A 13,711-nucleotide genomic window follows, 5' to 3' on the forward strand; every position below is an offset into this window, starting at 1 on the left:
AAATTAAAGATATAAGTTAGCCCTCATCAGAAAAACAACACAATAGTAAAGCTTCCCAAATTGGCATAGTGAAGTGTTGAAAGTAGACTCTGGAGAGGACAGACGGTCCCTGAAGAATAAGCAAAGTATTGAGTGGTGAATAGAAACCCCACCCAGTCAGCGGATGCCCTGTGCTGATCTGATTTTAGCAGAAACAATGACAAAAAGAACAGCAAGCGACCTGCTGGGCGCTTACTCTATTTTATATGCTTTATGGTATTACCTCATTTTTTACTTCCAAAGACCATTTTGAGGGATACAGTTTAATATCTCCATATTGCATATGAGAAAACGTGTGAACATTTAAATGAATTGCCCAGCTAGTAAGTGAGAGTGCAGGGATTCCAACCCAGTCTTAATCTACATACTACTATTTTGTATTTGTTCCTCAGAACACCCAGATTCAGTGCTGGATACCTAGAAAATAAATTAAGAATATGTTGATCCATTTTTGGATAATTTACCCATGTAGTAGAGACAGAAAACAGGGAAAAAAATGACCCAAAGGGATTACCAAGCACCCCATCGTTATTTTTTTTCCTATATCCTAACCATGTTCTGTGTTATTCCTTCATGCAATATTTACTGAGTATCTAGGTACTGAGTACCTAGTATCTAGCTATCTGAGTATTATGTGCCAGGTACTGTACAGGAACACAGAAATAAGTAAGACACAAATCCTGTATTTAAGTAGTGCATAGCTCAGTAAGGGACTCCTGAAGGCAAACAATTTTTTAGGTTTATTTATTATTTGAGAATGAGAGAGATAGAGACAGCATGTGTATGAGTAGGGGAGGGGCAGAGAGGGAGAGAGAATCCCAAGCAGGCTCCTCACTGTCAGTGCAGAGCCAAGTTCAGAGCCACATCATGAGATCATGACCTGAGCCCAACTCAAGAGTCAGATGCTTAAGAGTCTCAGCCACCCAGGTGCCCACAAACTGACAATTTTTAAACAAACGACATGGCAAGTGGAGTGCCGTGAGCAAACCACAGAGGAGCTGGGCAGGACCAGTTTCCAAGAGGAGGGGACTTCTGGGCAGAGACTAGAAGGATCAGCCTCAAGAGGAAGTAGGAGGGCAGGTGAGACCTTGATAGATTGAAGGGAGGATGGGAGGCTGGATGGGACAAAGAGAGGCTGGAGATTTCCAGTGGTTCATTATTACTGGAGTGAAACGTGATGTTGGCTGTGTCAGTGATCTTGGACAGGGAGGCAGGGCCGAAGCGAAGAGAAGCTCCTGAGACACGAAGGGAGGGAGCTAAATGGAGGACACGGTGCAGATAGAGTGGGTAAAACAAAGAAGAGCCTATTCTGTTCCAAAAAAAAAAAAAAAAAGTGTAGTTCGTGTCTTCGAGTTCTGTTTGTCCCTGGATGTCTCCCACTTTCTATTAAATGCAAACCAGCGGCTTTACAATTTTTATAGGTTATTTCATGACAAATGTTATAATATGTCACTGCCAGCAGATGGCACTAAGTATATACAAAATGAACATTTTGCGCACTCCTTTTTTAGTGGCTCTTCCTATTTATTAAAAAAATTAATCCAGTTTTCATAATACAGTAAACCATTTTGGTAAGTGTGGGGAGTAAACAAGTCTGTATTTCAGATTAGTTTTGCTTTTCACAATATTGGAAAGAGTCTAACAAAGCCCAACTCTTCATTTAAAATAGCTGAACTTGGCTAGTTAGTTTTATGATCAAATTTCAGCATTTAATGCTTCATATAATTGTACAGTGTGAATGTACTATTAACGGTTTAAATGCCTGGCCTCTTCTGTTCTCAAAGGACTTTTCTCCATTTGGGGAACTCTGAAATTTGACAAGGGTCCAGAACTGTGAGAAAAGACGGTCATCTCAAGGCATACAGTCCCCTCTCTTGACAGTAGCTGCTGTGGGATACCTTCCTAGGGATTCCCTTGGGGACTCCGGTAAGGTTCTAAAAGGAGAGGAATTTCCTTGGTGGCATCATCTCTGAGTAGTCCAGAAAATTCATGGGAAACCAGCATGGGTGGGTGAAGGAGTGAAAGTAGGTTTTCCGCATTCAGGTTTTCTCTATTCGTAAGCTCCCACATACACAGAGAATGGCAGAAATCACTCAGACAACCCGACAGACGGACACAAAAGTCCGAACTTGCTTTGCTTATGATCGGGGCCAGCAATCTACCCAGGTTAGCTCAGGTTCTCCAACAAATAGAAGCCGAGATGGAGAAAGGAGGGCACGGGGCTTGACGGAAGGGGTCATGGCTGTGGGAGGAGGTAGGACTGGGTGCGGCAGCCCGAGGGCTGTGAGGACCATCTGATACCCAGGAGAGGAGGGGCAAGGGACTGCCAGGGAGACCTGCCCGGGTCTTGGCTTACTCAGTGAGGAGCTTCAGAGAAAAGGTTGCCGTTCCGAAGAGTCCAGCACTGGGTAGAAACAGCCAGGCCCTAGTTCCCACCATGCTGTCATTAGCTTTGGACAGCCCAGAAGAGTGTGGCCACTGCTTGATGGCCATGCCAGAAGCTGCAGCTGCAGGTGCTATAACCGGAGGCCATCAGTTAACTGTCCTCCTGCAGTTGAATAGTACGTTCTTCTTTGGAGGAATATCCTAAGGGTGGTGTGCCTTTGTGACAGCCACACGGTCCCAGCTAAAAAGGGGACCTTGTTAAGATCCCCTTTGTATTCCTTAGATCTCCCTGATGAAGCCTCGGGAACAGGTTTTTGTTTGTTTTTTCCGATGGCTGAGGTGCTAATTTTGTATAGACTTTAGTTCCTGTGTCCTTGGGCCTGGTTCAATTCAGTATATTCCATGAAGGGGCTTTGCAGCTTCATTTGATGAAGCTCAGTATCTATAGATGAGTTAGCTGTAGCTCTTCCATGGAATTTTTCCCCTTCTATGAAAATTTTCAAATAAAGGCCATTGTCTATATGGGTTCAAAGGATACAAATGAATTTTAATCTCAGCCAAGCATAATAATCCAGTTTCTGCAAAAGCTCCTCTAACATAATTCAAAGTTAAATAAAAATGATCTTGTTATTTGCTCTTTTGGATTATTACTACCTTTCAGAACTTCCTTTTGTTAACATCCAATTCAGAGTTGACTCCATGTCTTTAGAAGTATTAAAATGGATTGCATGTGGACTACTTTATAATGCACTTCCACATGGAATACCTTGTTTGATCCTCTCAATTCTGGAAGGAAAGCCTTATGAACAACTTACAAAGAAATGGAGGCCCAGAGTTATCGGATTGGAGAGTAAGGGCGCGTGTGTGGTCTTCCCGCTCCAGAGGCGTATCTTCCTTTAAACCCCACTGCTTGCATGACCTGCTTGCCTGTCTCTCCAGTTTCTAGTAAGTACTTCAACAAGCACATGCTGCCGTTGAGCCACAACACAATTCCTGGACTAAGCCATCTGCCTCAATGGTTCTGGGCTCTTGTGCATGCTGTTCCCCCTACCCGGAAAGTGCCTCCCCGCTTCCCCTGTCCATTTAGCTGGTTACTTCCTACCTTCCCTTTAGGATACAGATCGAGGAGCACCTGTACTAGAAAAGTCTTATGTGAAGTGACATGGTCTGCTCAGGCGTCCCTTCTATCGTGCGACCAGGGCATTGGTCACAGAGTGGTTATCACACACAAGCTTCTAAGCTCTTTGAAGATAGTTCCTTTAAAGGGGATGTGGACAGACTTGCACACTGTATCCACACAGCAGACTGTAGTTTTTCAATAGAAAAACAGGAAGGAATCTGAGAACTGTAGGGCATTCAAAGAGTATTAAGTATCAAATGTTAATACTTGATTAGACCAGGGTGCCTGGGTGTCTCCATCGGTTAAGCATCTGATTCTTGATTTCGGCTCAGGTCAATGATCTCATGGTTTGTGAGTTCGAACCCCATATCAGGCTCTGCATTAACAGTGCAGAGCCTGCTTGGGATTCTTTCTCTCTTTGCCCCTCCCCTGCTTGCTCTCTCTCTCAAAAATAAATGAATAAACTTAAAAAAAAAATGCTTGATTAGACCTCATTTCAAAGAAAAGCAATGTCTTCTGTTCGATATTACTGAAACCCAGGCTAGAAATTTTGCTCTCTTGGGGAAAAAACAAAACAAAACAAAACAAAACAAAACAAAAAACAACCTCTTAATGGATGTATTAATGTTAAGTAGGTACATTGTGTATTTTTTTCTAATTTTGGTAGTTAACTGCCAGAAAAGATGAAGAAGCAATTTACCACAATTCAAGAGAAACAGGGAGCCTAATTTGAAGTCCTAAGCAATGTACTACTTAAAGTTGAGTAATAAAAATCTTGCCCTTAAAAATAAATAAAAACAAATTTAATTTGTAATTTTCTTGGGTATTATAGAACACAGGTGTTTAATAGACACAGGCCATCACATATACTGTGTTGGGTAGCAAAAACAGAGTTCTTGTCATGTGGAGGCTATTTTAAGGCCACGAAGAAGTCACATTATTGCTCATTATTATGAATCGTAATATAATTTCTATGAATGATGTCTTTCCTCAAAGTCCAATGAACCATGATGTGGTAATTTTTAAGAAGTTATACTCCTTTTTCTTTTCAATACTATTCAGGGTTTTCCAACTTTCCCTTAATGCACGTAAATTACTTTCATAGGAAACATTTTAAAAAGAATCAAATTTCTATAAAAAATTCTACCAAGTTTGTGGTGTTCAATAAAGGCACTGTCACATCATCTGCTATTTGAAGAAAGAAATCGCACGAACGGAAGCTCAAGAAAATCTACAGTCTGAAGTTTTGTTTGGCTGGCTAGACTATGGTCATCAGAACAACTCGTGATGCTTGCTTAGGCACCCTGGGGCCACTGAAAGACAATCTGAGGTTTAAGAACCACTGATATGCTAGCACAGCCCCCCCCCCTTTTTTTAACTTAAAAAAAAGTGAAGTGGCCTATATATTTATACACACACCCATCTTTGATAACTCAAGTTTTTTTATTTTTAACATTATATTTAAAATTGAGTCCTGCTGATACATGAATGGATCATTTTCACTTCTGTACAATATTCCATTGTATGGGATTCTTCATTATCTGGTCCACTGGTGGCCCTTTGGGTTGTTTTCAGCCTTTATTCTCCTGAGGTACAAATAATGCCTCCATAAATATTCTTGTAATTGTTTTCCCTGGCGTATTGGCACAAACATTTCTTCAGGGTGATTGTTGGTTGCAGGGACTACACCCTCTCAAATTTACTAGGTAATAAAACATTATTTTCCAAGAGAGCTGTACCAATTTATCCTTCCTACTACAATTTTGTGAGCAACAATTTTGTCGCTCCTTGTTTTCACCGATTATTATTAGACTTGCACATTTTGTCGTGTGTTTTAACGTTTATTCATTTTTGAGAGGCAGAGAGTGCAAGCAGGGGTGGGGCAGAGAGAGAGGGAGACCCAGAATCTGAAGCAGGCTCCAGGCTCTGAGCTGTCAGCACAGAGCCCGACGCAAGGCTCGAACCCAAGAGCTGTGAGATCATGACCTGAGCCGAAGTCGGAGGCTTAATTGACTGAGTTACCCAGGCGCCCCTGTCATGCGGTTTTAATTTGTATTTTCCTATATTCTTCTAAAAGTTTTAATGTTCTGCCTTTTTGATTTAAGTTCTTGATCCATATAAATTTTGTTTTTATGCATGAAGTTATATACTTACCTGTTCTTTTCAAATTTTCCTTTTGTCTCTCGTGGTTAAGAAGAATTTTCAAAAGGATTTTTCTTCTCCCTTATCTCTTACCCCACCTCTTTTGAGGAGACTCAATGGATTTATCAAAGAATATGAATGGAGCTCCAGAGAATATACTTTTTAACGATTAAAAATATAGGGAGTTTTTACTGGACGTAAAACTCCACGAGTTCACACGAGGCCAAAACCTGTTGGAAATTTACTAATTTCTGTATCCTACAAAAAGCAACCCAGTTTAGATTAATAATAATGGTTTAAGAAATTTCAGTCATAGGGGCACCTGGGTGGCTCAGTCAGTTGAGCGTCCGACTTATGCTCAGGTCATGATCTGACAGTTCGTGAGTTCGAGCTCTGCATCAGGCTCTGTGCTGACAGCCCAGAGCCTGGAGCCTGCTTCAGATTCTGTGTCTCCCTCTTTCTCTATGCCCCTCCCCCATTCACGCTCTGAATAATAAAACATTCTTTACTATAAATAAACGTTTAAAAATAAACATTAAATTTTTTTTAATGTAAAAAAAATTTCAGACATAAACATAACTTAAAAAGTCTATAGTATCGAACCATGACATGATGATCACTGCATCTTTATTTAAACAGCTGAGGCACTGAGATTTTAAAACTTGATATTTAATGTTAAATATGACATACTGAATATGGTACAAATGATAAACTATTTTAGACAGTTGACGCATGGTCTCCAGCCTACACAGTAGTAAGAATATACTAACTCATATGGCATCTTCATCAACATTACTAAACAGTGAAAAACTAAAAACTCACTAAAAACCAGTACCGTACAATCTCAGTGCTGAGCTGGACACATATAAATGTGGATGAATATAAAGGGGCGATACACAAAGGGAAATGCAACCATTTAACAAACGTGAATAGGTACCCAACCTCAGAAACCAGGGAATTAGTGTGAATTAAAATAATAATGAATAAGATTTCAGGTATCACAAATTTGCACACTGACTTCTGGTGGTGTATATAATCCTTTTGCAAAGGTAATTTGAGGCAAACTGCATTGTAGACTTTAAGAGTATCCACATTTCTTGGCTGAAACTTAACTTTATGGAATCTATCCTACGGAAATAATTTGAAAATTGAAAAATCTTAAGGTACTAGGATATTCACTGTAGTGCTGTTCTACATATATACATACATGAAGTAGCAAGAGTGGAAATAGCTTGACAATGCTTAAGAGACATATTTATATACACGGTCTCTACACACACACACACACACACACACATACATACGGGGTATTATATAGTACTATGAAAACAGTCTCTGTAAAATACTTCCCTATGTATTGCATAAAGAAGAAAACATAAAAGTGTTTAAATTATGTTAAAAGAAGAAAACAAGCAAAATATGCATCCCTGATAGTAAAGTTGGAAGAAAACAATGACACAATTGAGTTTGTTGAGTATTTCCTCCCTTCTTTCAAGTGTCTTTATTCAAAATTAAAATTCTGAGTTTGCATGGCTTGTATAATAGACACCTATCAAATGAAATATAATTTTTATTATTAAAATTAACATGAAAAGTACTCCATGCTTTTTGATGCGGCATCTGTTAGCGGCAAAAGAGTAGAAGACACAGCAGTCACTGACGTTGTAATCAGAAGATGGAGACATGGAAGACGGGGAGGATTGCTGTAGCTTGTGTCCAATCACTTCTAGCCGTAGTTTCAAATGCGTGTGCATAAATATGATCATCGGAAACTAAGGGAAACACTTCATTGCATTGGGGAAAATCTACCCATGACTCAACCCACAGTGTTCATGCACAGTCTTCACATTTCAAAGATATAAACGATTAAATATATGCAGGCGAGAGGCCAATAGCATTATTTGTATAAAAGTAAGGCGTAGCCCAATATTCCTCTTTATTGACAGAAAATAAAGGTAGAACTCTTTGAAATGTTGAGATGAAATAACCAACCATGTAACTTGATATCGCTAAGCTGGTTATTTGGTGAACGGGGAGAAGTAGCAATGGAACATTTTTGAGTGCACATCTGTAAGTGCCAAACACTTTACTACATTATCTTACATTATCTCATAATGATGCTACCGAGTGGGTAGTTTGGGCTCTCATTTACAGAACTGATTTACAGAGTCCGACTTACAGGTGAAGAAACTGAAGTTCATAGTCATTAGACATGGCCAAGCTTAATTAGCACAGTGCCTGGCATATAGTAAGGGCTCAATAAATACCTTTTGAATGGACGGTAGGTGATATACCCAGTAAAAACAAATGCCAGGATTTAAAATTAGACCTATCTGGTTACAAAGCCCACACTATTTCCTTCACAATACCCCGACTTCTGTGTGAGATGATGCAGAATTGTTTTTAAATGGCTAAGAAAGATCATTGCCAATGTAAACATGGTTAATAAATTTAGGAACCTATGATTTGTACCTTCATACCAGATTTATTTCAAGGTCAAAATGTATGCTTAGTAAAGGATGAGAAAAGATAGAAAACACACAGAGGATCTTCAAGGGCTTTTTTAATTCTTAAAAATATATAGTACATGAAAGTAACACAAATCCGTATCAATACATTATATTTGCATGAAACATTTAATTAGTTAATATTGTTCTTCCCTGTTTTGGTTGTTGAATTCTACCAGATTCTTTAAAAATATTTTTATGCCAATATCATCAAAAATGTGTTACTTTAATTTTATGAATGTCAGGTGCTATGTCTCTTTTCCTTCTTTGCCCTACACACCGAAAAATTATTTGAAAATGCTAAAATAGTAAAATGTTTTACTTTCTTAGCTGCTCTGCATCCTGTGTAAAAATATTTGACAACTATACAAGTTGAAAATAATAAATACATGTAAGTACACTTGTATAAAATATGTTGTTAGGTAATACAGCTCTTCTTTTAAAAAAAATTCTCCCAAAGTTTGAAAAATATTTCCTATGAAAACATCATCCAAAATGTATTTTAATTTTTACGAATGTTAGGTGTTAACTCTCCCGTTTCTTTTTTGTCTCATACCTAGGCCCCAGTTACTTGAAAATACTGATAAAACGTGGTATGCTTTCTTAGCAGTTTTGTAACCTGTATTAAATGAAGTATTTTACAATTATAAAAGTTGAAAAGTAATTTTATTCGTTTTCTTGAATATAATCTCCTACCTACCATATATGAACAAATCTATGATATTAAGTCATTTGTTATCTCAAATGTAGAGGGCCAAGGACATAAGGGAATTACAAAGACTCTGAGATGATTAACTTAAAGCAGATAGATACTAAAATGCTACAGATGTGGCATATTTACTATCAAGCACAGACAGTCTTTGCATTTGGCAACATCTTCAAGATAACTATTTCCCACTGCCAAAGCACTGTTGTTGCATAGGTTTTATATTGGAGGAGAAGATTTATAAAAACATCAATGTCCTCATCCAAACCCAAACATAAATGAGGATTTAGAAATTTGTTATTACAAAAGATGGCGATTGGAAAGATAGTAATCAGAAAGAAAGACTATGTCCAATGAGCTACAGGGCTGTCAAGATGAAAATGCCTTTGTTTCATTCGGGATCTAGAATCTTAAAATCTCATATGATAAATTTAACTAGATTTTCTTTTCTGATTATATTTAACCCCAAAAGGTGGTCATGTACCATAGCAATTTTTATTTTATCTGGATGTTAAAAGAAAAACCACTGGATTATAAAGATAGATTAATAACCTGTTAAACTAAGGTTGGGAACTAATCAATAGAAAATACTTATCTGGTTGGGGAAATAAATTTCAAGAGATACAAAACATTATAAAATAGGTTGTTATTAAAAATATTTAAACTGAAATGATAAAAAAATATTAAAAGCTATTAAAGATCCTTCCTGAGGGTTAGTAAAAGCAAAAACAACCTTAACAGACACGTGGTTACACACAAATTTCCTCATGGAGGTAAAGAAGTTGTGATCAGAATCAGGATTTTATGGAAGTGTCTTTCAGAAACTGCATTAGTCTATTCTAAGTGGTTTAAAGAGTTGGAGCTGGTACATGCTGGTACCAGAGAAAATCTGAAATATTTCACCTAGTTGGATGCAAAAGGACTTACATCTCCCCTTGACTTATTAAATCTCATTGTTCTTTTACATGTATTTTTCTTTAAAACTTTAAGATGGACATTTGTTTCTGCAGAATGAGATGATTTCGTCCTTTAAATAACAAGCTTAATAAGGCTGACATTCAATGGAAAACAATGAAACAATTTACCTTTTAGTAATCAGAATAACTAAACTATTTTTATCATCTTCTTTTTAAGGATCCCTTATTAAAGCTTGTGATTTTCTTTTAATGTAAATAAGCCAAAGTGATGGTTTTCTACACACCTCTTTGCATCACAGTGTGATAGGTAGTCTCGTTGTCAGTTAATCTTTAATACTCTGTACATACTATTTTGAAATACTGTGGTGAAGTAGGGTCTCGGGTCCGTGAGCAAGACGCTACATAAGGGAGGATTAGCTGTATTGGAAGGGTCTTCCACATCCCAAATTTCCAGCATACTGCACCCAGGCCTAAAAAAAAAAAAAAAAAAAAAGGCACATATATACCTATATTAAAAATGCATTCAGATACAGGGGAAATAGGTAAATTATAAAGTAGCTCCAAGTTTGTTAGAGACTAATTTATTTAATAAAGGTTTTAAAGCATCATTTCAAAAAAATATCTCTTCAACATTTAGAGATAAAAATGAAATTATGCTGCATTTTCCTGTTCCACTTAAGCAAATAATCAGTATATTATTAAGCCTACCAATAAAGGTCCAATATACATTCAGAAATACATATTTAAAAATTTATTTTCAAAATGAAATATAGATATACTTTCTAAGTGGTGTCACCATCCAAGCATAAGGGCCAGGAGTAGTAGGAGACAAATTAAAGGAGAGCTAATCTGATTCCTGATGAATTTCATATTTTTGAGCTTAATTTAACCTAGATTACCATGAAAACATATAGTCCAAGGTGAGGAAAGAAAGCTCTTTTGCCAGATTTGTTTTCTTCAACCCTTTCCAATTTTGGGTGGCTCTATGATTCAACTGCCTGGGATAATATTTCCCACTAGAGAATAACCCCACATGAGAGTCAGTAAAGGGAAGAAGTCAGACGAAATTGACTTTTTAAAAAAAAATTTTTGTTAAGTTTATTTATTTTGAAAGAGAGAAAAACAGAGCACATGAGTGTGTGGGGGGGGAGAGAGTAAGTGAGAGAGAGAGAGAAAGAGAGAGAGAGAAAGAGAGAGAGAGAGAGAGAGAGAGAGAGAGAGAGAGAGAGAATCCCAAGCAGGCCCTGTGCTGTCAGCACAGAGCCTGATGTGGGGCTTGAACTCATGAACCGTGATACCATAATCTGAGCCAAAGTCAAGAGCTGGATGCTTAACAGACTGAGCCACCCGGGCACCCCAAAATGACTTTTATTTTTCAATAGCTATATTGTATACAATTTATATACAATGAAATGTACCCATTTTATGAGTTAAGTTTGATAAATATGGGCAAATATGTATAGGTGTGTAAGCACCACCATAATCGTAATACAAAAAATCCCCAGCACTGAAACACGTTCCCTTGAGCCCTTCTGCAGTCAGTGCTCTCGCCCAAACTTAGCCCAGGAAAACACTGATCTTCTTTCTGCAATATAGTTTTGCCTTTTCTAGAATATTCTAGATATTTATATTCACTACAGCTTTCATGTGTTACTCACGTGATAACAATTCCATCCCTTTTCTTTCAATCTATACATGTATTTGTACTTAAAATGCATGTCTTAACAGGCAGCACATAGTTGGATTTTGCTTTTGTATTCAGTCTACTACTAATCTCTGCCTTTTGATTTGAGTGTTCAGTCACATTCTTATTTGTGATTACTAAACGTTGTTTGATTTAGGTTTGAAGGTCACAAATTCAGAGAAGTTCTTCAAGAGCAAATTTTTCTCAAGTTTCTCCCTGCTTTTGTGTCACTTTCTAGAGACTTCAAATAGTTGTTTTTAATACCATTAAACCTAACTTTGCATGCATCCTGTTAACTGAAGCATCTGCATATTGGAACTATGTCCTTGCTTTGAGTAGTGCCATAGTAACTCTTAGAGGACACAGTTCCAATACACATCAGTTAACATGACGCTGAGCTCCATGGAACCATGCAAAGCAAGAACGCAGCTTTGACATGCTCAAGTTTCACCTAATATAGTACCATGCAAAGTGAAGAGTACCTGTGTTTTCACCCAATTCTTATAACTGTAATATCTGCGAGCATTAACTCAACCTTTTCCCGCCAATATTAACTGAACTCCTTCCAAAACTGGTTTCTTATGGGTCTTATGTTCAATTTCTTTGGGCCTTAGACAGATTAATAACTCCTAAATCCAGTTTGCCCAAACTAGAAAATCCAATTCGCACTTTTCATTATTTTCCTTAAATGTCACACAGCCTTAGGGCTTTTAGGTAAGGAGTATGTGATACTTAATAGAACAGAGTTGTGAAGAAAAGCAAAAGCAGCCAATTTTGTAAAAAGATTGCCTTGAGAGAAAATGTGCTATTCCTTCTTTACAACTTATTCCTTCCGTTCTCAGAAGGCTATTAGTGATAGTTGTAAAAATGTTTTTCTAAGTACCAGAATTTTAGAAGAGTTCTTCTTTGCATAAATATTTACTTGTATATTTAGAGTAAGTTGTTTACATAATTACATAAGTAAAAACACACAGATCTTAGTGTACAGCTCCATGAGCTTTGACAAATGCATCCACCCGTATAAAAAACATGTCAATCAAGAAAATGAACACTGTCATTCTTCTAGGAAAAAGAAAAAAAGTTCTTGAATCCCTTTACAGAGTATTCCCACCACCACCTCCACCCCCTGCTCCACCATAACCAACTGCTATTCTGGTTTTTATTCCCATGAGTTTTGCATATTTTCAACTTGATAAAATGGAATCTCATAGTAGGTGCTCTTCTGTGTTTGGCTTCTTTCACTCAGTATGTTTTTGAGATTCATCCTTTTTACATTTCAGTAGTTTGTTCCTTTTTGTTGCTGAGTAGGATTCCAGTGTATGAACATACTACAGCTTGTTTATTCATTTTTCTCTTGATATTTGGGTTGTTTCCAGTTTGAGATATTATGAATAAAGCTCCTATAACATCCTCTATGGATATTTTCATGTCCCTTGTTTAAATTCCAAGGAGTAGAATTGCTGAGTAACAGGCCAGAGATATGCTTAAATTTTTATAAGAAGCCTCCGAATACTTCTCCAAAGTGGTTGTATCATTTTTACTCCCATTGGCAATGTGGGAGATTTCTAGCATCCTTGCCAATATTTGGTACTTTCGTTAAGATTTTATCTGTTCTACAGTATATGTTACGGTATCCCACTGTGGTTTTAATTTGCATGTCCCTGAACACTGACAATATTGAGCATCTTTTCATGTATTTACTATTCACATATTTTCTTTCGTGAATTATGTCTGTCCAAGCCGTTTGCCCATTTTCAATTGTGCTATAAATGTATTATTTTATAAAATTTCTTCATACACAAAATATGTGTCTCCTTTATCAGATACATGCTCTGCAAATATCGTCTCCCAGTCTATGGCTTGGCTTTTCATTTTCCTAACAATATCTTTTGAAGAAAAAATTTCGATTTTGATGTGAACGATTTATTGATTTTTTTATAATGGTTAGTGATCTGTGTTCCAAGAAATCTTTTAATTTTAACTTCTACATTTAGTTCTGCAATCCATGTCAAGTTAATTTTTGTGTATGGGGTAGTATGGGTCATGGTTCACTTTTTCTTTGATACAGATATCCAGTTAGATCAGCAACATTGTTGAAAACACCTGTTTTTGCATTCAAGAAAAAAAATACTGTTTTAAAATTTTCTCTGCATTTTTTCTTTGGTCCGTAAGTTATCCATAAGTTTACTGCCTTATTTCCAAATATGTATG

The 13,711-nt window shown here is 37.1% G+C and overlaps 1 protein-coding gene across 1 annotated transcript in view; it reads right to left on the minus strand.

The window, feature by feature from the left end:
* Window positions 1–8,231: 8,231 nt before the first annotated feature.
* The window catches only part of DPY19L2 (dpy-19 like 2), a 96,704-nt gene continuing 91,224 nt past the window's right edge, over window positions 8,232–13,711 (minus strand). Inside the window, exon 22 of the mRNA XM_019418155.2 lies at window positions 8,232–10,286. Coding sequence (XP_019273700.1) covers window positions 10,136–10,286 — 151 coding nt within the window. The 3' untranslated portion in view covers window positions 8,232–10,135. The remainder of the gene's footprint in view (window positions 10,287–13,711) is intronic.

This window comes from Panthera pardus, unplaced genomic scaffold, assembly GCF_024362965.1.
Source record: "Panthera pardus isolate Hobbes unplaced genomic scaffold, ASM2436296v1 HiC_scaffold_8, whole genome shotgun sequence".
Lineage (NCBI taxonomy): Eukaryota > Metazoa > Chordata > Mammalia > Carnivora > Felidae > Panthera > Panthera pardus.